General features: G+C 42.9%; 1 protein-coding gene across 1 annotated transcript in view; it reads left to right on the top strand.

Moving 5' to 3' along the window:
* GALNTL6 (polypeptide N-acetylgalactosaminyltransferase like 6) overlaps positions 1-23,670 on the top strand; it is a 1,485,023-nt gene that overhangs the window by 1,234,385 nt on the left and 226,968 nt on the right. Inside the window, exons 5-6 of the mRNA XM_069576771.1 lie at positions 16,068-16,253; positions 21,832-22,015. Of these exons, the coding sequence (XP_069432872.1) occupies positions 16,068-16,253; positions 21,832-22,015 (370 nt within the window). The remainder of the gene's footprint in view (positions 1-16,067; positions 16,254-21,831; positions 22,016-23,670) is intronic.

The raw sequence follows: 23,670 nt of genomic DNA, 5'->3' as shown, positions 1-23,670 counted from the left end.
CAGTCATGTCTGACTCTTTGAAAGCCCATTGACTCTACAGTCCATGGAATTCTCCAGGCCAGAATACTGGAGTGGGTAGCCGGTCCCTTATCCAGGAAATCTTCCCAACTCAGGAATTGAACCCAGGTCTCCCACATTGCAGGCAGATTCTTTACCAGCTGAGCCACTAGGGAAGCCCAAGAATACTGGAGTGGGTAACCTATCTCTTTTTCAGCAGATCTTCCCAAAGCAGGAATCGAACCCAGGTCTCCTGCATTGTAGGTAGATTCTTTACCAGCTGAGCTACTAGGGAAGCTTATTTCACTGAGTCGGTATAATTGACAAATAAAACTGTAAGACATTTAAAATATAAAAGTTGATGATTTGATGTACTTAAATGTTGGCTTAACATATCCATCAGTGTGTATATATTTGGTGAGAATATTTAAGCTCTACTGTCTCAGTGCATTTCAATTACCTAACACAATGCTGTCAACCAGTCACCATGTTCTATATTAGACCCTCAGGCCACAGTCAGCTTGTAACCAAAAGTTTCTACCCTCTTACGTTTTGGGGCTCCAAAATCACTGCAGATGGTGACTGCAGCCATGAAATTAAAAGATGCTTACTCCTTGGGAGGAAAGTTATGACCAACCTAGATAGCATATTCAAAAGCATAGACATTACTTTGCTGACTAAGGTCCGTCTAGTCAAGGCTATGGTTTTTCCTGTGATCATGCATGGATGTGAGAGTTGGACTGTGAAGAAGGCTGAGAGCCGAAGAATTGATGCTTTTGAACTGTGGTGTTGAGAAGACTCCTGAGAGTCCCTTGGACTGCAAGGAGATCCAACCAGTCTATTCTGAAGGAGATCAGCCCTGGGATTTCTTTGGAAGGAATGATGCTAAAGCTGAAACTCCAGTACTTTGGCCACCTCATGCGAAGAGTTGACTCATTGGAAAAGACTCTGATGCTGGGAGGAATTGGAGGCAGGAGGAGAAAGGGACGACAGAGGATGAGATGGCTGGATGGCATCACTGACTTGATGGACATGAATCTGAGTGAACTCTGGGAGTTGGTGATGGACAGGGAGGCCTGGCGTGCTGCGATTCATGGGGTCGCAAAGAGTTGGACACGACTGAGCAACTGAACTGAACTGAACAAACTCTTCCTTTTCCCCCACCCCCAGCTTGCTGGCAACCACCATGCTACTCTGTCCCTATGAATCTGACTTTGTTTTTCAATTTCACATAGAATTAATACCACCTAGTATCTGTGTTTCTCTGTCTGACTTATTAGTGGTGATTGATGGATGTGGGGTTGGGAGGGAGGCCCAAGAGGGAGAGGAAACACATATATATGTATATATATATCTGATCATCTTCGTTGTATAACAGAAACCAACAAAATATTATTAAGCAGCTGTACCCCTACCTAAAAATAAATATATAAAGCAGGGGAGCTATTTAAAAAAAAAAAACAGGGACTGACTTTGAGTGGTATATTTTTATTGATTTTCTTCCCTTCTTTCCACTTTTCTCAATTTTACAGGTCTTCTATAATAATCATACATATTACTGTAAACATCCAATTCCCTGCATTAAATTCTCTTGTACGTGAAAGATTCCTACCGGATACATTTGGGTTCAACTATTTCTTTTCCTCTTGACATATAATCAGGCTTCTCTTGTGACTCAGTTGGTAAAGAATCTGCCTGCAAAGTGGGAGAGCTGGGTTTGATCCCTGGGTTGGGAAGATCCCCTGGAGAAGAGAAAGGGTACCCACTCCAGTATTCTGGCCTGGAGAATTCCATGGACTGTAAAGTCCATGGGGTCGCAAAGAATCAGACGTGACTGAGCAACTTTCACTTTCGGTGTTTACTTTTGACGTACAATCACAGATATTTATTGAGTTCTTACAATATTCAAACTCCCTTTAATGTACAACCTTGGGCAAAGTTCTTAACCTTTCTGACTTATGAGTATCATTGTTCTCATCAGTAAAAAATGAGGATTTAATAAATTAGCACATGAATATATCTCAGAATAGAAGTGATAAGCACTCAATGAATGTATATACAATTACTATTCATTTCCAGACATTGAACTTGTCATATTTGGCTACTTACTCTACTGGTTCTTTTCATTCAAGGACATGAGACACATTTTTGGTCCTCCTCATATTCTCTTTTTCTCAATTCTAAGCCAAGATAGTATCTCATACGATCCCTCTCCTTTTCATTTTGCAATAGTATTATCAAGAAATGAAGCAATTACTTGGGAGGACATACCTTGAGCAGGTCAATTTTCCTCAACAAGAGCAGACAGCTCGTTTCCTGCACACCTCCTCCTATATTGCAGAACAAGAATATTGTTAGGAATTGAGGGTCTTGCGAGCCTTGGGAACAGCACCAATTCCCAGATATTTAATTTAGCTCTCGTCTCATCTAAATTGAAATTTTGACATCACATTTTTCTCACCCTAACTATTGAGAGGGATTCTATCCAATTTGTCTTTATTTGTGGTGAAGTCAAGCCAAACCCCACAGGTCTTTATGGATGCTTTCAGTTATTGGGTGACATTATTCAATCACTCACACACAGGATAATTTGAGATTATGGGTCCCTATAACTTGACCCATATAATATTGCCACCCAGTAATGCCAAGAGATGCTTCAGAGAAACTAAAGGACACAATGGTTTGTAGCATGTATGTGTGAATTACACCAGGTTTTTCTCAGCTCCAGAGAAATGCAGAATTGAAAGTGCCCAGGGACTTCCCTGGTGATCCAGTGGTTAGGAATCCTCCTGCCAATTCAAGGGACAAGCGTTGGATCCCTGGTCTAGGAAGATTCCACATGCTGCAGGGCAACTAAGCCCGTGTGCCATAGCTACTGAGCCCACATGCCTGGAGCCTGTGCTCCGCAGTGAAGGGTAGCTCCCACTCTCTGCAACTAGAGACAGCCTGCATACAGCAACACAGACCCAGCACAGCCAAAAATAATACACTTTTTTTTTTAAGAAAAAAAAAGTGCTTTCAAAAGGGTGGAGATTTTCTTCCTCAGATTTGATATCTGTGCTGGTATGTGCGATCTTAAGGTTTGTCTTTTTTTTTTTTTTCGGAATTCTGGGCTTCCCAGGTCGTGCTAGTGGAAAGAATCCACCTGCCAATGCAGGAGACACAGAAGATAGGGCTCAAACCCTGATCCGGGAAGATCCCCTGGAGGAGAACATGGCAACTCTCCCCAGTATTCTTACCTGGAGACTCCCATCGACAGAGGAGCCTGGGGGGATACAGTCCATGGGGTTGAAAGTGTTGGGTATGACTGAGCAACTGAACACACACATTCCCTGAATTTTATACTTTTTCACTAGCTAAAGATCAATTTCTCCCTTTTTCAAGCATTCTGGCTTTGATTTTTTTATTTATTAATGTAACTTTGAGTTTTCTAAAAACTGCCTCAATGAATATGAAATCCCTTGGATTCAGAGGTGATTTCATGTAACCTGCTAATTTGATGCACATGGCATCTGATTTCCTTGGAAGACTGTGATATCCCTCTATCACTAGCCTTGTTGATGGGCTCACATTATCTCAGAATCATTTCAATGCCCAGAGTTATTTCTCATCCTGACTTTTGTATTAGGAAAACACATTACAGGAAATCATTATTTTGATGACAAAATCACTTAGTCCCAATTTTTAAAGATGGTCATTAGGAGTCAACAACTCACAGAACAGGTGCTTATCCAATGAATGCATATGAGAGTGCAAATAAATTACTAATTAGCATTAATGTAGGAATATAAAATGATCAACTTAATGTCAAATAATCTGGCATTCTGCAAAATGTATTAATAAGTTGTTGATGTAGCTGAAACTGTGAAATTTATGAATGGGACTTTCACCTTAAGGACTTTAGAAACAAAAGGTATACATACACTGGCTCTCTTGATTTTTTTTTCTTGGCTATATTTATTTTTTAAAGCTTCATGTCTCAAGACAAATTATCTTATTAAATGTGCATTTCTGACAGATTCGAGATTAAGGGAATCATTGACAGCTAAGTAGTGAGCTTTCTTGGAAGAAGGAGAAGATACGTAAAAGATATACTGGTAAATATGAGACTAATTAACTAAGGTGGTTAAATGCAAGGTGGTCTTTAGCTCCCTGATAGAACTGACAGTTTAGGCTGAGAGAGGGCAGAGGCCTGGGGGTCCCTGGATTCAGCCTTCAGGCCTCAAGCCTAAGACTAGAAGAGGCTGGCTGTTGCAGAGAGAAATTGTTACAGATTCATGTACATCAGCTCCCAGGTGGTTCAGACCTTAAAGAACCCGCTTGCAGTGCAGGCAACCCAGGTTCCATCCCTGGGTTGGTAAGGTGGGAAAGATCCCCTGGAGGAGGTCATGGCAACCCACTCCAGTATTCTTTCCTGGAGAATCCCCATGGACAGAGGAGCCTGGTGGGTTAGAGCCCACCAGGGTCGCAGAGTCTGACTTACTGAGCAACTAAGCAGGCAGGCAGGTCCATAGCTGCATTATTCACTTTAAACAAAAGGTAGAAACTACCCAATGCCCATTAACAAAAGAAAGGATAAAGAAAATGGGGTCTAATACATACAATTCAGTATTACTCAGCCTTAAAAAAGAAAGGAAATTCTGACTTGGCTACAACACAGATGAACCTTGAGAACGTTGCACTGAATGAAATAAGCCAGTGGCAAAATGGCAAATACTGTAAATTCCCGTTACATTAGGCATTTAGAGTCATCTTACACACAGAAACAGAGAGTAGACTTGCAGGTTCCAAGGGCTGGGGAGATGGGAAAATAGGGACCTTTCCTATTTAATGGGTATAGAGTTTTAGTTTGCAACATCAAACGATCTGTGGCTGGATTGGACAACCATTTTGAATATACTTAACCCTACTGGACTGAACTGTACACTAAAAATAGTTAAGATGATAAATTTTATGTTATGCGCATCTCACCACAGTGTTTTAAAACACTAAATAAGTGAAAAGTAGAAACGATCTAGATGAGCTTAGAGACGTTTTTCTCCTGTGTCAATACTGATGATTCAAATGGTATTTATATAGGGCTCTTATTTAAAAGAGTGTGTTGTGTGTAATGTTTCTTCCAGGATTAAACCATTATCTAATATTTACAGACTAAAGCCTAACACTGTTTTTGGCAAAATTCTTAAATATTTGCAGGTTAAAGAGTATAACACTGAACTGAAGACTCTCTGTAATACTGACAGTAATGCACTTTTACATTTGTGCATTTAGACCAAATTATCACATATGTGGTGCAAATGAAAACTTATCAACTATACAACCTATTCCTTACAATATATAGGATGTTTAAAATGAAGTAAAACTAGTGAAGTATTGCCGGGAGCCAGCGTGAGGAATCCCGCCCATGACAAGGTCATGCGGAAGGAAGCCTGACAAAACGCAAGGGCGTGATCGGCTTCAGGGGTTCCCCCTGGAATTTCCTGAGCATCCACCCCCCAAGACCAGAGTCTGCCTGCTTTACTGTGTTATGCTTTCCACCTACTCTTCTGTCATTAACAGGGGGCTGTGCCCCCACCACCTTTTTCTGGAAAAGATTAGAGCTTTTAGATAATAAATCTCCTGGGCACGATAGGAGTGTTTCAATCCAAAAACCCCTCTGATGGCTTTCTAGCCTGCCTGCAGGACTCGTACAGCTGCGCACGTGATTGTTTGAGGCCTCCTGACCTCAGGAGGCACAGGAAGCTTAAAACATCCTAGGAATGTAGGGGCTTCCGAAGAGTCAAAATCATTAGAATAGGACTGATTAAAGGTTTCATTTGTTGAGCCAATACTTGCTGCCAAATTTTCATATCTTTTATTTTTAGATATAGTTGGTATATAGAAAAACAGATAGTAGCCCTGGCATTAGCAACATTAGATCTTTGAGTTAAGTACTTTCTTTGTTATAACCCACTGCACCTTGGTTCTACAGGAATGTAACTTTATTTAGTACTCTGAGGGTGATGCCAGAGTAAAGAAAAAACACTTCTAGGGAAAAGGAGTTTTCTGGTTGATAGACAATTATCCAGGAAGAGAGCCATAAAAATGTTAACAGGCCTCTTGGCCAGAAGATAATGTAAACCACCTGAGACCTTTTGTATACGGGAGGGTATGCGAAAAGAAAGCCTTGTTTGTCTCAGTGAGGGTCAGGACTGCTGCCCCTACATAACTCTGCATATTCCATTATTTCTTTATGTACAACTTGTGGTATATAAGCTGATTTTGAAAAATAGTTTGTGGAGTCTTGCACCGATGCTGGGCTTCCCCATGTTGTTCTTTTCTCCCTTTTTCGGCTGAATTTCCATCTGGGGCATGGAGGCTCACCATGTATACTTACTTGTCCTGGCTTCTAAGATCCATAAGAGAGAGAGCCCAAGGCGGGGCACTCTCTGATATTCAAACGGACACCGGTGGCCTAACATAGATGGTGCAAGCTCCTTGTCTGGAACTTTATTGGCTCTCCACGTATACCAAGTTATTCAGCCTCTTTTCTCCACTTAATTTTCCTACAATACTATTTCTTCTTAATCTAATCTTATATCTCTAAATAAATAAGTTTTTCCTCTCCAATGCCGTCCCCACTTCGAATTCCCTGGATCCACCGGGGCTGGACCCCGGCAAAGTATTAAAAAGCAGAAATTTTGATACTGTATTAAAGTGCATCAATTTGTGGTGAGTTCAAAATACTCAGCAAAAATATTTCATAGAAAAGACCTGAATTTTATCCCAGTATCCACTCATATTTTTATTTGAGGCCAAAGTTACAACATTAAAATGAATCATATCAGGAAAATAATCTTGAATTTCAGTAAATTTTACATTGCCTGATGTAAATACAGTTCTTATTCTAGGTTCATATAAAGAGAACAGTTACTAACTATAAATTTTAGATTCAGATTCTGTCACATGTATTCATTCACAGAAGCCCTTTAATTGCAATGATTTCTGAAAACTATAAAATGCTTAGTATAGATGGACATGGACGTTATCATACTGAAGTAAGTCAGTCAGGCAGAGAAAGACAAATATCACATGGTATTGTGTACATGAGGTATCTGAAAAGGAAAGGGAGGGCACAAATGAACTTATTTACAAATCAGAAATAGAGTCACAGATGTAGAAAACAAACTTATGGTTGGTTACCAGGGAATGGGGGGATAATAAATTGGGAGATTGGGATTGATATATATACACTGCTATATATAACACACCTAACTAACAAGGGCCTGCTGTACAGCACAGGGAACTCTACTCAGCACTCTGTAATGGACTATATGGGAAAAGAATCCAAAAAAGAGTGGATCTATGTATAAACTGATTCAGTTTGCTGTTCATCTGAAACTGATACAACATTGTAAAGCAACTATACTCCAATAAAAATTAAAATAAATAAAATAAAATGCTTAGAAAAATATTTAATCTAAATATTAGTTAAGAAATACTTGAAACATCAGACAAGATCAGTTTTTAAACAGTCCTTAGGAAAATACTGTGGAAAAGGAAAAATAGAATATAAATATTTCTGCTATAACTAAATATACATTAGTTAACATTATTCACAATTGGAATAAGCAATGAATGTACAAATCAAACGCATGACAAATGAACTGAAATAAAATCTGCAACACAGCTTTATGCAACATTTGTATTCGTGCATGTACACATTGGGACAGGCAGTTTTCAGGCTATTACCCAATGCCAAAATATTTTGTATGGAGTAGTCTATTTATGCTATCACTCTATCATGTTTGACTCTTTGTGACCCCATAGACTGTAGCCCACCAGGTTCCTCTGTCCAGGGGATTTTCCAGGCAAGAGTACTGGAGTGGGTTGCCATTTCCTCCTCCAGGGGATCTTCCCAACGCAGAGATCGAACCTGTGTCTCCTGCATTAGCAGGTGGATTTTTTACCACTGAGCCACCTGAAAATCTATTTTTCACCAGCCTGCAGAAACCATTCTAAGAGAATATACTCTAAAATTTAAAAAATGAAGAAAATAAACATTTTAACTATGGATTTCTCTTTTCTCTCCTCTCTTTCCCTTTTACACTTTGTGATTTTTCTGAAAATGTCCTTAATCCTTTTATGTATGTGACACCTATATTTTTTTTTCACTTTGGGGGCCTTGATTCCTAAGGTATTATACACACGATCTTTAATATAGGAGCATTTCCCAGGGAGAAGACTGTAAACCCATTTATAGTCCTAACCATGGAGAAGGATGCTTTCCAGGAATAATTAATTCTGGGCACTGAGTCTACCGCTGGAAACTACTCCACTGCGGCCATGCCCTGGGTGCAAGAACAGATGTTGTGGCATTTCTTTTGTGTTACTCTGAGTACGTCACACATTGAAGCTATTCTGAAAATATATGATTCAGTTGCTCTTTAAACAAATGATGAGAGAGAAAAAAATTGGGACAGAAAGAGGGCCCCAAGGAAGCTATGAGGTGTCCAGGTTACCTTCCCGAGAGGAGACCCTGAGCTGAAATGTGTTCCATTCCTCTTTTTATTTTTAAGATTTTACTTCATGTGGAGCATTTTTAAAGTCTTTCTTGAATTTGTTACAATATTGCTTCTGCTTTACTTGACCGCAAGGCATGTGGGATCTTAGCTCCCTCACTGGGGATTGAACCCACACCCCCTGCACCGGAAGGCGATGTCTTAACCACTAGACCGCCAGGGAAGTCACCTCATTCCTGTTTTCTATGTGGGAATGTAGGGCCTAAGGGAAGGTCACAGACAATTATCAGAATTCTCCAGGTAAACACAGCTCACTGTTTCCCACTATGAAATGTGCATGTCATGTCAGAGATGTTATATTTTCAAGCACAAAAAGGAATTAAAAAGAGGAGAGACTCATAAGAGATCAGTGAGTGGTGGGGTGGAGCTCAGTTGAGCCAGAGGCAGGCGGTTCCACGGGTAAGAACAGGACAGCCAGGCACATGTAATTACCAACTTCTGCTCTGCTAGACTCCTCTCTACATCCTGGTCAGAAACTCTAAAACTGCCATGTGAGGTTACGAGTCCTTCATCAGTGGCCTTCCCTCCTCTCCAAACCAATGAACTGAAATCTCATGTAATGGGCAGCAGGGAAGCAAAGGGAACACTATCTCCACCTTCTGGGGCTATAAGTAAAATGGCATTTTATTCCTAAGAGAAACACAGATCTCTGTATTCCCTATCTGTTCACTGTGTAAACATCCTTGAAAAGATAATCCAGAACAAATGGTAGACCTTATCCACAAAAGATGCAGAAACATAAAGGGTCCTAAAGAACAGTCTCCAACTCTCTCCTCCCATGATTGCGTGAAATCAAGGACTCTCAAGAGATCAAACCAGTCAATCCTTAAGGAAATCAACCCTGAATATTTATTGGAAGGACTGATACTAAAGCTGAAGCTCCAAAATTTTGGCCACATGATGTGAAGAGCTGACTCATTGGGAAATATCTTGATGCTGGGAAAAATTGAGGGCAGGAGGAGAAGGAGGTGACAGAGGATGAGATGGTTGGTTGCCATCATCGACTCAATGGACATGAATTTGAGCAAACTCCAGGAGATAGTGGAGTATAAGGAGTCCTGGCGTGCTGCAGTCCATGTGGTGACAAAGAGTCGGACACAACTGAGTGACTAAACTGCAACAACAAGTATTCTCATGGGAGGAAAATCTCAAATCCATTCCACAACAACAACAACAACAATTTGTAAAAAAAAAAAAAAAAAAATTAGAAAGCACACATTTTAGCTGAAACAGGAAAACATTTGGTACCCATGGGTTTCACAGTGATCATGCTTCTGTCTTACAGTCTGTGGGGTCCCAAGAGTCAGACACAAGCTTCAGGGTTCTCATTCCATTTCTTTTCTTCTTCTTCTATTTGTTGAAGAAGTCATGCCATTAGTGTTGGAGAAATTTCGAGAGTTTCGATTTTGCTAGTTATCTCCCAGACATGCTATTTCACAAATTCATCAGTCTTTTAGTTCCTATAACCTGGTAGTTATATCTAAAGGCATGATCAAACTCAGATTCAATACTTTGCCAAGAAAGAGGCAGTGGTATGTTTCAAGCACAGAACAAGTGATCTGGTTCCTTCTCTGATGTTAATTGGGTCCATTAGTTCATTAGAGGTTGTTAAGGGTGACTTTCTAATTCTCTTTTTTCTTTAACAGTAGCTGGAATATATGTGGTCTATTCATTTCAGTGTCCCCAGCTATTTCCCAAGTGACTGAGGATGCTATGTATATTAAAAAAATAGAAAATAAGACATTGAGAGATGGAACCCACTCCAGTGTTCTTGCCTGGAAAATACCATGGGCAGAGGAGCCTGGCATGCTGCAGTCCGTGGGGTCACAAAGAGTCAGACATGACTTAGTGACTAAACCACAGCAACAGCTATTTCCCAAGAGACTTGCATACTAAAAGAAGAGAAAGTAAGACATTCAGAGACAGATCTCAGTCAAAATCATAAACGAAGGAATTGGATACAGTTTCAGCAATTCTTTTAAGTTCTTGGTTGAATTTTTTGTGCTCCAGAGACAATATGAAGTGTCTGTATGTGAATGATATGAAAAGGGACATATTCAGTGTGGTCAACCAGGACGTCAAGAGATGACAGCTTTCTGGAGTTAACTGGAGACATAAAATCTGTACATCTTTCTTGCATAAAGAATATAGAAAAAGTTTCTATACTGCTAAGTAGACAGTTATCCTTAATACTGTCTCTTTGGGTTAAAATATAAAAGTAACATGTGTCAAGTATACTGAGAAGAGTAAGGATATCCTCTAATCTCTAACTGTAAAGTACTTCTTATCACTGTGATAAGACCTCAAATTATCCAAAATACTTAAGAGCATATTCTTGGGGTGAAAGAATGAACCAGAAGGGTATATGTATTTCTATGTGTTTATGACACATTCCAGTTCAGAAGGTATCACGAGTCACCATCCACAATAACTGTGGGCTTCCCAGGTGGCGCTAGTGGTAAACAACCCACCTGCCGGTTCAGGGGACACCAGAGACTCGAATTCAATCCCTGGGTTGGGAACATCTCCTGGAAGAGGAAATGGCATCCCACTCCAGTATTCTTGCCTGGAGAATCCCATGGACAGAGGAGCCTGGCGGGCTACAGCCCACAGAGTCACAAAGAGCTGGACACGACTGAAGCAATTTAGCGTGCACACACACAATAACTAGCGTTTATTCTGTATGGGCTCTTAAGGTCATATTCTGCTATACACTAGGGCTTCTCAGGTGGTGCTAGTAGTAAAGAACTTGCCTGCCAATGCAGGAGACATAAGAGATGTGGGTTTGATTCCTGGATCGGGAAGATGCCCTGGATGAGGCCATGGCAACCCACTCCAGTATTCTTGCCTGGAGAATCCCATGGACAGAGAGGCTGGGTGAGCTATAATCCACAGGGTCACTAAGAGTAGGACATGACTGAAGTGACTTGGCATGCACAAACACACACGCTATACTCTACCAACACATAAGTATAAACATCAAAGAAATGTCAGCTTCATAGTATGTATTTAGACACAGAACTTTTATCTCCAGGTCAGTTGGGTCTCCTGCCCCTCCTGCTCTCTCCTTGAGATTAAATTAGGGGATTCAAAGGAGAAGGAACCTGCTGAGCCCAGGGCAGCTCTTTGTCCAGCCTCTGGACAAAGAGCTCCACTCAGGAAACCCAGACCTTGCTCTGTAATACTCTTGGTCACTTAGATTCCCTATGCGTTGGGGACAATTGCTCAAAGGTAGACCAGAAAGCTGTCTAGACTCTGCTACTATATTTTCCTAATATAATAAGCATAATACCAACTCCAGTATTCTGGCATGGAGAATTTTATAAACTGTATAATCCATGGGGTCACAAAGAGTCGGACATGACTGAGCAACTTTCACTTTAATTTATTGAACAGACCTAAATCTTTGATGAACTTAGAGTGCTTCCAAGTCATGATTTTGACCCCAGTGACAGTCTTGAAGACAGGGAGCTGGGGGAGACCAGCGAGATACTGTGTTGACCAAAGACAAGACCTGGCATTTGCTTTCTGACTAAAGCTCTGATACACGTTGGCTTTATCTTGAGTTGATTCTTGCTTTCCAGTGCGACATGTGGCCCAAAGAAACACTGGAAGACCAACCTCTAGGATGCTTTTTAGGAAAAATGAAATACTTGATAGACTAGATCTATAGCATAAGTAAAATGTGATAAGGGAAATCACAGAATCATAGAATTGGAAGGAATATTTAAGATCAACTCATCACATTCCATGGCTTCACAGGTAGCTAAGTGGTAAAGAATCTGACTGCCAAGCAGGAGATGCAGGTTCGATCCTTGGGTTGGGAAGATCCCCTGGAGAAGAGAACCGCAACCACTCCAGTATTCTTGCCTGGGAAATTCCATGGAGAGAGGAGCCTGGTGGGCTACAGTCTGTGGGATCACAAAGAGTCAGACACTGAACACACATACACACATCACATTCCACAGGTGAGGAAACCTGAAATGACTTAACTGAAGATATAGTAATAGGTGGGGGATAGGTCTAGAACTCATGTTCCTGATTCTCGACTGCAAATCACTGAAGGCAACATTTTTAGCACTTAGTTGCTATCCTGAACAATAAATATACTAATGAATGTGTAAGTTCATGGAGCATAGTGAAATCTCTACTAAAAAAGGGAAAATACATTCAGAAAACTGTTGTACTTAATATCGACAGTAGCAAGACATCAAATTGTAACGAGTATAACTCAACATTTCACTACTGCCTCCCACGGATATCATAAACTTTGGGCAAAAATTGGTATATTTGAAATTATATTAACTTTTCCAGGTCATCATGGTACCACTTAGTGGATTTTAACAGTATTATTCCCACTGCTAGTCTAGGGCCACCAACCAAAAAAATATTTAATGGTTCTACAAATGTTTCCTAGTCAAAAAATAAATGTTTCTTTTATAAAGATATCATAAATTCTCCTGTCATTCTTTACATTAAATGAGTTCAAAAGGGATCTTCAAAGATGCTGTGTTTAAGTAATACCAAAGCATGTTTAAAATCATTTGAGTAAGGCTTTGAAATGAATCTCAAAACTGTTCATATAAAAGAAATGAAAAATGTTTTCAATTTAAAGGCATCTCCACCATCCGCAGGAATTTCCTTATATGAGAGTCTAATTTGCTAATCAGATGGATAATATCTTCTTCACAGTGAGCTACGGTTAATTAAATGCTATAACTGGACTACTAAGAAAAAACAGACCCCTCCAAGGGGCAGTCAACTAGGTCATTACTCAGAGGCAAAGCAACCTAATTATTACCACAAAGTTCAAATTAGAGGAATTGATTTGAACATTTAGTGGACTTGCTGTGGGGTCAAACCCCTTGAGATTAGTGCATTCACACCTGACAGTCTTCTTAGTGTATTAAAATAGACTTTGATGAAAAATACACAGAATCAGAAAACATACAGAGAGGGAACGGCAACATGTAGAGATCTCCCAACTGGGTTCAGAGAGTCCCAATAAACTGGCAAGTGTGGCAGCATCAAGCCCAAGAGGGGACAGTCCTTAGCAGGTTACCAACAACCCTTTGCTTCTGACAACCCTCTGCCTTGGGACATGTGGGAGGCAAACCTCTTCTAGAAAGAAGAACTTTCTCATAGGCAGCTACAAAGGATTAATCCTCTCTCCCTTGAAAAAAGACTACTTTAGTCCTTGGGGGTCAGAGAGTCAAGCAGAGAATGCAGTCGGATTGCCAAGATGATACCCACAGTGGTACAACTGACAGAAGAGCAGTGAGGTTTGCAGAGATGTGGATGGACCTAGAGGCTGTCATACAGAGTGAAGTAAGTCAGAGAGAAAGAAATACTGTATATTAACTCTTACACTTGGAATCAAGAAACATGGTACTCATGAACATATTTGCAGGGTAGGAATAGAGACACAGATGTAGAGAACAAATCTGCGGACACTAAGCGGTGGACAGAGGTTGGGCTGGGATGAACTGGGAGATTTGGATTGACAAATATACATTATTGATACTTTGTATACAATAGGTAACTACTGAGAACTTACTGTATAGTGCAAGGAACTCTACTCAGAACTCTGCTGCTGCTGCTGCTGCTGCTGCTGCTGCTAAGTCGCTTCAGTCGTGTCCGACTCTGTGCGACCCCATAGACGGCAGCCCACCAGGCTCCCCCATCCCTGGGATTCTCCAGGCAAGAACACTGGAGTGGGTTGCCATTTCTTTCTCCAGTGCATGAAAGTGAAAAGTGAGAGTGAAGTTGCTCAGTCGTGTCCAACTCCTAGCGACCCCATGGACTGCAGCCCACCAGGCTCCTCCGTCCATGGGATTTTCCAGGCAAGAGTACTAGAGTGGAGTGCCATTCTATGGTGACCTAAATGGGAAGGAAATTCAAAAAGGGAATATATGTATACATGCAGCTAATTCATTTTGCTGTACAGCAGAAATGAACACAACATTGCAAAGCAACCGTGCCTGTGTGCTCAGTTGACTCTTTGCAACCCCACAGAATGTAGCCCACCAGGCTCCTCTGTCCATGGGATTCTCCAGGCAAGAATACTGGACTGGGTTGCCATTTCCTTCTCCAGGGAATCTTCCTTACCCAGGAACTGAACCCAGATTTCCCACATTGGTAGGCAGATTCTTTACCACTGAGCCAAAATTAAAAAAAAAAAAAAGCGAGATCATAAATCCTTCCATGAACTGCTATTGTTAGAAATCACAGAAGCAGACTTAATAACAATATTACCTTTGATTGCAAACAAGCAGAGACAGTTTGAAAGTGAAACCTACAGAACATACAGCATGCTAAGATTCTATTTCAATGAATATTAGACTCTACTTGTTACAAACTCCAGGAAAGCCCTCCTAAGGTTTTACATGTGGGAGGCTGAGAGCAGATGATGTCAATTACATGAGCACATATCCCACAGAAAGCTACCAAAATATACTTATTTGGCACACAAAAGAAGTGAAAGATAAATGTATTTTATCACAGCCAGTAGGAAATGTTTTATTCCATAAATAAGTTATCTCATTTCATTTTGTTTACAGGTTTTTTAATTAGGCAAAGAAACCTTTCCAATTTTTTTTCCAATCTTAGCCAATTCCAAAATGATTATGTAGCATCTCATCTGCCTGTCCCTCTCCATGTCTAATTTTTACAGTAAATCACTTTCCACTTCAAATCCAAATCCAGGAGCTGAAGTCACTTGCCAGTTTACTATTACCTGGCGGGGGGCGGGGGGGGGGGAGATCTGGTTCCTGTTATTTGTGCTAAGTCGCTTCAGTTGTGTCCGACTCTTTGTGACCTCATGGACTCTAGCCCACCAGGCTCCTCTGTCCATGGGATTCTCCAGGCAAGAATACTGGAGTGGGTTGCCATGCCCTCCTCCAGGGGATCTTCCCAACCCAGGGATGGAACCCACGTCTCTTATATCTCCTGCTTTGGCAATCGGGTTTTTTACCACTAGACCCACCAGGGCAGCCCTTCTGTTGGTTTGGGAGGTATTTTTCCTTTCCTGTGGTTTTATATGCACTATTTTCAATACAGAGAACACTAGGCAAAGCCTTGCTGGAAGGGCCCTCTTGTTGGCAAAAGCTCATGTGCTGGAACAGTCACCTGACCTGGCCAGCAGGGACTTGGGGCTGATTCCCACCTGGGCGCAGGCTGGCCAGGCTACAGCCTGGGGGTCCTAGACCCACAACAACTTTGGGGTGGAGCACTGGCTGGTCCTTGTCCACACAAAAGGCAGTATTTGCATCTTATGGAGCATTCTGGAACCTGTGAGCTTCCCTGGTGGCTCAGTGGTAAAGAATCCACCTGCCGATGTAGGACATGCAGGTTCTATTCCTGGGTTGGGAAGATCCCCTGGAGGAGGAAATGGCCCCCCACTCCAGTATTCTTGCTTTCTCCAAGCACGCTGGCCGCACAGACACTCTGGATTCAGTCTGCTGTAGCTAATGTTCCGTGTCCTTCTGTGTCTGTCTTCTTCTTTCCCAGAACACTTGAAGGAGAAGCTGGAAGAGTACATGGCTCGGTTTTCCAAAGTGAGGATCGTCCGCACCAAGAAAAGGGAAGGGCTGATCCGGACCCGACTCCTGGGGGCGTCCATGGCCAGAGGCGAGGTCCTGACCTTCCTAGACTCCCACTGTGAGGTCAACGTCAACTGGCTGCCCCCGCTCCTCAGTGAGTGCCCCTCAGCCTCCTGGGGTCTAGGCAGGGGAGGTTGTTTGCTTCTATGTAGTCTGCCGTTGATGAAGGCTAGAGACCCCTTCGATGGGGTTTGCAGTGGGAGCCCTGAACTCTATTATTAACCATTGCTGGGAAGTATAGGTAACTAGAAGGCTACATTGAAACTGCCTTTTTAGATAATGCAGTCTAACTTTGGTTTGATAAGGTTTGATTTCTTATCTTAGACATTCACTGAGTAAAGACTAAAAGGAAAAGGTGTTTATTATACTACCTACAAGTACAGTGGTCTTCCCAGGTGGCGCTACTGGCAAAGAACTCACCTGCCAAAATAGGTGATGTAAGAGATGCAGGTTTGATCTCTAGGTCGGGAAGATCTCCTGGAGGAGGCCATGGCAACCCATTCCAGTACACTTGCCTGGAAAATCCCATAGACAGAGGAGCCTGGCAGGCTGCAGTATACAGGGTTGCAAAGAGTTGAATACGACCAAAGCGACTTAGCACACATAAGCACAATATGGTTAAAATGCACATGCACGCACACACACACACACACACACACACACACACATAATGTTTAGCGATTATTATAGGATTGTTAAGAGAGGAGAGCTGCCCGTTTTCCTAAGAGAAAAGCAAACCTCATCATTCACGACCGTCATGTCAAACTCCACATCACTAATAGGTCCACATCACCGACTCTGTCTAGGCCCTGCTACAGTTCTTGCAAGCATCTCTGAACCGACACTTGCTCTGATGCTGCGATGAAAAAAGCATTCAGCCCCCAGAATACAGTCACGGTATAAGCACTCTGACGTTTTCTCAGGATTTATAAGGCTCTTTTCCACTCTGGCTCCAGCCTAGCTGCCTAAATATATGACCCCTTACATTCACACAGAACCCCTCAAACACACAAAGCTGCCCCCCAGGTGATACATCTTAAATGATCACAAGAAGACTCTCTGACACTTGAACTGGTAAAAATAGCAAAGTCCTGAAATGCATTCAAACTAGAAAACCTATGTGAAGCTGAGTCCAAGCATTACTACTAATATTTCTTTAATTTCACAATGAAGACAGAGATACAGCCCAGTCGCAGCTAAGGAATAAATTGTAAAATGAGAAAAAATGTGTTTCTAAAAAGTTCTTGGTCTGCACATCGTGTTCCTTTACGTTCCTCCAGATTTCACTAAATCAGCTTTTATTGTAAATATATCCCTGGTCTTGGAGCTAAAGCAAGTAACAACCACCTTCACAATAGCTGCCTCAGAAAGAATTGTTTGCTATTGACAACTATGCAGGATTTCAGGCAGAACTGGCAAAGCTCCATTAGTAAAAGATGCAGGGGGTGGTGGGGGGTGGGGTGGAAATCAATTGAAACTGTGTTGAATTTGAAACAGGAAATGATCAGCCGGTAAGGCCCTACCATATCTCAGATCCACCCCCTCTCCGACAGACAACTGCCTGGCCACCCTAATCCACAGGGATGTTTCTATGCTCCTAATGGTCAGAGACTCCTCTGAGCCTTTAATTAAAATTACCTTGTCCAAGGACATAGCAATTTAAAGTTTCATCAGTAGCCATGAGTTTCCCTTAAACTGAATTTGGCCTGTAAGGTGTTGAATAGGCAAGGAAGTCAGCACAAGGCCTAATTATTTATGAACCAAAGCAATCCCTAAAAGCCAATTATCAAGGCCCTGATTGTTCCTATGCATCTAAAAAGAGGAGGGGAAAGGGAAAAGACAGAAAATAAAGAGAAACCCATTTTTTCCCTTTAAGGCCTTTCTTTTCCTATAGGCCTGATGGTTAAGACATGATCTGAGCTCAGGATTGCTATCTTTTTTTTATTTTCCTTTATCACCTCCTTGATACATCTTTCAAAATGAAAAAAAAATTTTAAAGAAACAGGTGGAGTCACACAGTTTCTTGGTTCATTTTTCACCCTGGGATTATACCTGAATTTCAATTTCCCATTAAGAGTCTGTTTGTTTGATCCCGGGAAATTGAAATGTAGGCACAATCCTTAGACAAAAAAGTAGTCAGACTGCCTTCACTGTGAGCTAGAGCAGCTGGATGAGAGCTGAGAGGAAATTTGACAGGAAAGCTGACAGTGAATTTAACAGACTCATTCTCTTTGGGTCACCTTGGGACTCTTTGTTGGTCAACGGACTTGTAAGTCAACCTGATTCTGAACTGGATTGAAGAACATCACTGGAACCTTAATAGTCATGTAGCAGCAGAGCTGATAGAAGAAACATTTTGGACACAGCAGTGAAGGTCTCCTCTGTCAAAGACATCTCTGGGAAAACACCACTTAGTGAAAGATAAAACCTACTATAAGACTTTCCCAGGTGAAAAAGGGTGCATAGAGAGCCCTCGGTGGGGACTGATCCGAAGGTGTTGGGGGGGGGAGACGGGGTCTCTCTGCCTACTAAATGACTAAATAAGATGAAGGTGACCTTAGGCTCTCTGAGGCCTCCTGGGACCACACCAGCTAAGACTGCAACCCCTTGTCTAACAAATAAATAGATAAAGACAAGGACCTGACCATAATAAGCTAGAAGAATTAAAAATAAAATCACAACCCTCTCCATATGCCACATTCGCCTTACCCTGTTTTATTTTCTTTCCTTCACATTTAAGACCACCTAGCATACTACATGAGGCTTCTCTAGTGGCTCAAACAGTAAAGAATCTGCCTGCCAATGCAGGAGATTCGGGTTTGATCCCTGAGATGAGACGGTCCACTAGAGAAGCAAATGGCTACCCACTCCAGTATTCCTGCCTGGAGAATTCCATGGACAGAGGAGCCTGGTGGACTCCAGTCCATGAGGTCGCAAAGAGTCGGACACGACTGAGCGACTAAGCACAGCACAGCACACTATATAACTTAGTGATCTACTGTGCATACGGATTCTCTTTAGTCCATTCATGAAGACAGGAGTTTTTGTGGTTGTGGCTCACTGCTGGCTCCCCTCAGTTCAGTTCAGTTCAGTCGCTCAGTCGTGTCCAACTCTTTGCAACCCTATGAATCGCAGCATGCCCGGCCTCCCTGTCCATCACCAACTCCCAGAGTTCACTCAGACTCACATCCATTGAGTCGGTGATGCCATCCAGCCGTCTCATCCTCTGTCGTCCCCTTCTCCTCCTGCCCCCAATCCCTCCCAGCATCAGAGTCTTTTCCAATGAGTCAACTCTTTGCATGAGGTGGCCAAAGTACTGGAGTTTCAGCTTTAGCATCATTCCTTCCAAAGAAATCCCAGGGTTGATCTCCTTCAGAATGGACTGGTTGGATCTCCTTGCAGTCCAAGGGACTCTCAAGAGTCTTCTCCAACACCACAGTTCAAACGCATCAATTCTTCGGCGCTCAGCTTTCTTCACAGTCCAACTCTCACATCCATACAGAACCGCGCAAAGTGACAGGCATGCAGTTTCTACTCAGTGAATGACTACTAAACTCTGAATGAAGGAATGAGCAAATCCATGAGTGAATGGAAGGCACGTAGATCTGGAGGGGAGGTTTTCCACAGGATTCTGGGATCCCCACATCCTCCTCATTACTGTCATCAGGATAACGATGCGGAAACTGTCAGACCTCATTATTTCTCCATGATGCCTTTCCTGTTTTAAAGATATTTAAGTGTGTTTTATTCTACATGTCATATCCAGAGGTCTCCCAAAGAACCAGAAAGCAGGTGTTGACACTTAGAAGCTCAAGCTCTCTGATAGTGTTAGCTGTTATAACAAAATATTGAAGAAATGCACATTGTGGGGAAGACAATACTTCACATGAAGCTCTTGAAGGTGAACCAGAGTACATGTGTGTGCCCTTTCCAGCGCTGGCTGTTCACGTCTGACATAGTAACAACTACTAGGGAGGATCTGGGACTGGAACTGGAGAATAAGTCTCCTTTCTGCCTCAGAGAAGCACCACGGCCAACTGGACGGACCCCAGGCTTTAGGACTGGACCGTTGAGCAGGGCTTGCCTCCTAGTGCGTGTTCTCAAAACACAAGCAAACTTGGACAAGTTACTTAACTTCTTTGCACCCAGTTTCCTCATATGTAAATGGGGAATGATAATTAGAGCCACCTCTCAGGGTTGCTAGGAGGATTAGAAAGAGCATGAGTAGCACTGGCACATATTCCATGACATGTGGTGGCTCAGCGTTAAAGGACTGCCTGGGATGTAGGAGACACTGGTCCAGTTCCTGGGGTTGAGAAGATCCCCCGAGGAGGAAATGGCAACCCATTCCAATATTTTTGCCTAGAGGATCCCATGGACAGAGGAGACAGGCAAGCTCTAGTCCGTGGAGTTGCAATGAGTCACCCACGGCTGAGCGGCTGAGCGCACATGCATCTATACAGCAGACAGCTGGCGGGAAGCTGCAGGACAGCACAGGGAGCTCAGCTTTGTGCTCTGTGATGACGTAGATGGGGGGGATGGGGAGGCGGGAGGCAGGTTCAAGAGGGTAGGAATACGCGTATATAGAGAGAGCTGGTTCACCTAGTCATACAGCAGAAACCAATGCAACATTGTAAAGCGATTATTCTCCAATTTAAAAAAGGAAAAGAAACAGCATAAGTATATTAGTAGTTGCTCAAGAATTTAATAGCAGCAGCAGTTGTCACATCACCTAATATACTTCTGGGTATAATGAGAGAAGAGTGAACTTATGAGCACAGTGGAGAAGGGGAGGGAGGGAAGAGCTGAGAGAGTCGCACTGAAACATACGTCACTGTATGTGAAAGAGACAGCCAGCTGGAATTCGCTGTAAAACGCAGGGAGCTCAAAGGCAGTGCGCTGTGACAACCTAGAGGGGTGGGACAGAGTAGAAGGGGGGGAGGGAGGCGCAAGAGGGAGGGGCACATGTATACCTAGATAGCTATTCATGCTGACCTATGGCATAAACCAACATAATATAAAGCAACTATCCTCCAATTAAAAATAAATACATGTATTAAATAAAAACTGTATAGCTTTGATGAACGAAGTCTATATTAAAGAACAGTAGCAACAACAGAGCAAAACTAGGGACTTGGTGAACTCTCAGGCAAGCCCGAGAGCCAAGAATTCTGTGTGTCATTTCCCAGAATCTGGGGGGACAGGAGAGGACCAGCCATCAGGGCCACTCTGAGATTAGATGATAAAAGCCATGAAGTTAAATATTTACATTTTGGACCCGCCAGAAAGCAGGCCAGTATTCTCTCAGCAGGCGCTAGCCGCATGCTTAAAGGAACACAGGGAATGTTTATACTCCATGCATGTTGGAGGCAGTGTAAAATGACAGATTGGGGACAGGTCAGGGCAGAAATGTGACAGAGGCAGAGTTAAATGGACTTCTCCAGGTCTCTCTGGGACATCACTTTCTTAAAAGTAAACACTGCAACACTAATTGCACCTGATCAAGGTCCCATCACATCAAGCCCAGCACTCAGAGCTACTGCAAAGTGCTCTGAAGACAACAGGGAACCAGGCTTCAAGGGCGATGGGTGAGGACGGGCTTCTCTTTGCAGAAAAGTGAGGGACGACCTAGGCGGGCATATCACTTCCTACTCTGTGCTTCCACTTTTCAGACCAAATTGCACTAAACCACAAGACCATTGTTTGCCCCATGATCGACGTCATCGACCACAATCACTTTGGGTATGAGGCGCAAGCTGGGGATGCCATGCGTGGTGCCTTTGACTGGGAAATGTACTACAAGAGGATCCCCATCCCACCAGAGCTGCAGAGGGCGGACCCCAGTGACCCTTTCGAGTGAGTAGCAGCCTGGGGAGCTGATGGGGAGGGGGCAGGTGACTGGGGCATGTGTGTGCCAACTGGAGACCCACCAAGACAATTGTCTCTAATGAAATGGAACAAAACAGGTGGCAAAGGTATGCAAGACACTGGGGAAAGGTCAGACTTACAAGGTATACAAAATCATAAGGTGGCCAGAGTACATTCTCCAACTTTCTAAGCATGAGAGGGCGTGTGCAATGTGGAATCAGGAAAAAGCAGAGTTCATGGCAAATGCGAAGAGAAGGGAGGCACAGCCCCTTTCAGATACTCTCTTAGAGCTTCTCTCTTCATTTTCAGTTCCCTCTGGTCTTTCCTGTTGTTGTTCAGTCATTAAGTCTTATCCAGACTCTGTGACCCCAGGGACTGTGGCACACCAGGCTCCTCTGTCCCTCACTATCTCCCAGAGTTTGCTCAAACTCATGTCCATCGAGTCGGTGACACCATCCAACCATCTCATTCTCTGTTGCCCCCTTCTCCTCTTGTCCTCAATCTTTCCCAGCATCAGGGTCTTTTCCAGTGGGCTGGCTCTTTGCATTGGGTGGCCAAAGTATTGGAGCTTCAGCTTCAGTGTCAGTCCTTCTGATGAATATTCAGGGTTGATTTCCTTTAGGATTGACTGCTTTGGTCTTCTTGCCATCCAAGGGACTCTCAAGAGTCTTCTCCAGCACCACAATTTGAAAGCATCAACTCCTCTGTTCTTTGTGCTTTTCCCTAAAGCGGGAGTCCCCAACCCCTGGGACAAGAACGAATACTGGTTCATGACCTGGTAGGAACTGGGTCACACAGCAGGAGGTGAGCAGTGGGCAGGTGAGGGAGGCTTCATCTGTATTTACAGCTGCTCCTCATTGCTAGCATTGCCACCTGAGATTGCAAATGATGGTGGCCTAAAAACCATGTTTGACGCCACTTCAGATCACATTACTTTCTGGATTAAAGTCTAGGTGGAACATTCTAGATTGCCACAAAAGCACCAAAAAGCCTGCTTCCATTTCCAAACTCCTATCTTTGTGAAGCAGGGTTTCTGCAGGGACAGCAACCAAATGACAATTCGGAGGAGACTGGACATAAGCAATATATTTCTTCTCTCATTGTCTCCCGTCACCCCCAGATGGGACCGTCTAGTTGCAGGAAAATAAGCTCAAGGTCCCCACTGATTCTGCATTATGGTGAGTTGTATAACTGTCTCATTATATATCACAATAATAATAGAAATAAAGTGCACAATAAATCACTTGAATCATCCCAAAACTATCCTCTTCTGGGTCTGTGGAAAAGTTGTTTCTCATGAAATGAATGCATGGTTCCAAAAACCTTGGGGGTCGCTGCCCTAAAGAATTATTTAAATGAACTACTCTACTTTTGTTTACAGTTCTGGAGAAGGCAATGGCACCCCACTCCAGTACTCTTGGCTGGCAAATCCCATGGATGGAGGAGCCTCATAAGCTGCAGTCCGTGGGGTCGCTAAGAATCGGATACGACTGAGCGACTTCACTTTCACTTTTCACTTTCATGCACTGGAGAAGGAAATGGCAACCCACTCCAGTGTTCTTGCCTGGAGAATCCCAGGGATTGGGGAGCCTGGTGGGCTGCCGTCTCTGGGGTCGCACAGAGTTGGACACGACTGAAGCGAC

This window comes from Ovis canadensis, chromosome 2, assembly GCF_042477335.2.
Source record: "Ovis canadensis isolate MfBH-ARS-UI-01 breed Bighorn chromosome 2, ARS-UI_OviCan_v2, whole genome shotgun sequence".
Taxonomy (NCBI): Eukaryota; Metazoa; Chordata; class Mammalia; order Artiodactyla; family Bovidae; genus Ovis; species Ovis canadensis.
Note: the sequence above shows the minus strand (reverse complement) of the source record. Positions and strands in the feature narration are given on the sequence as shown.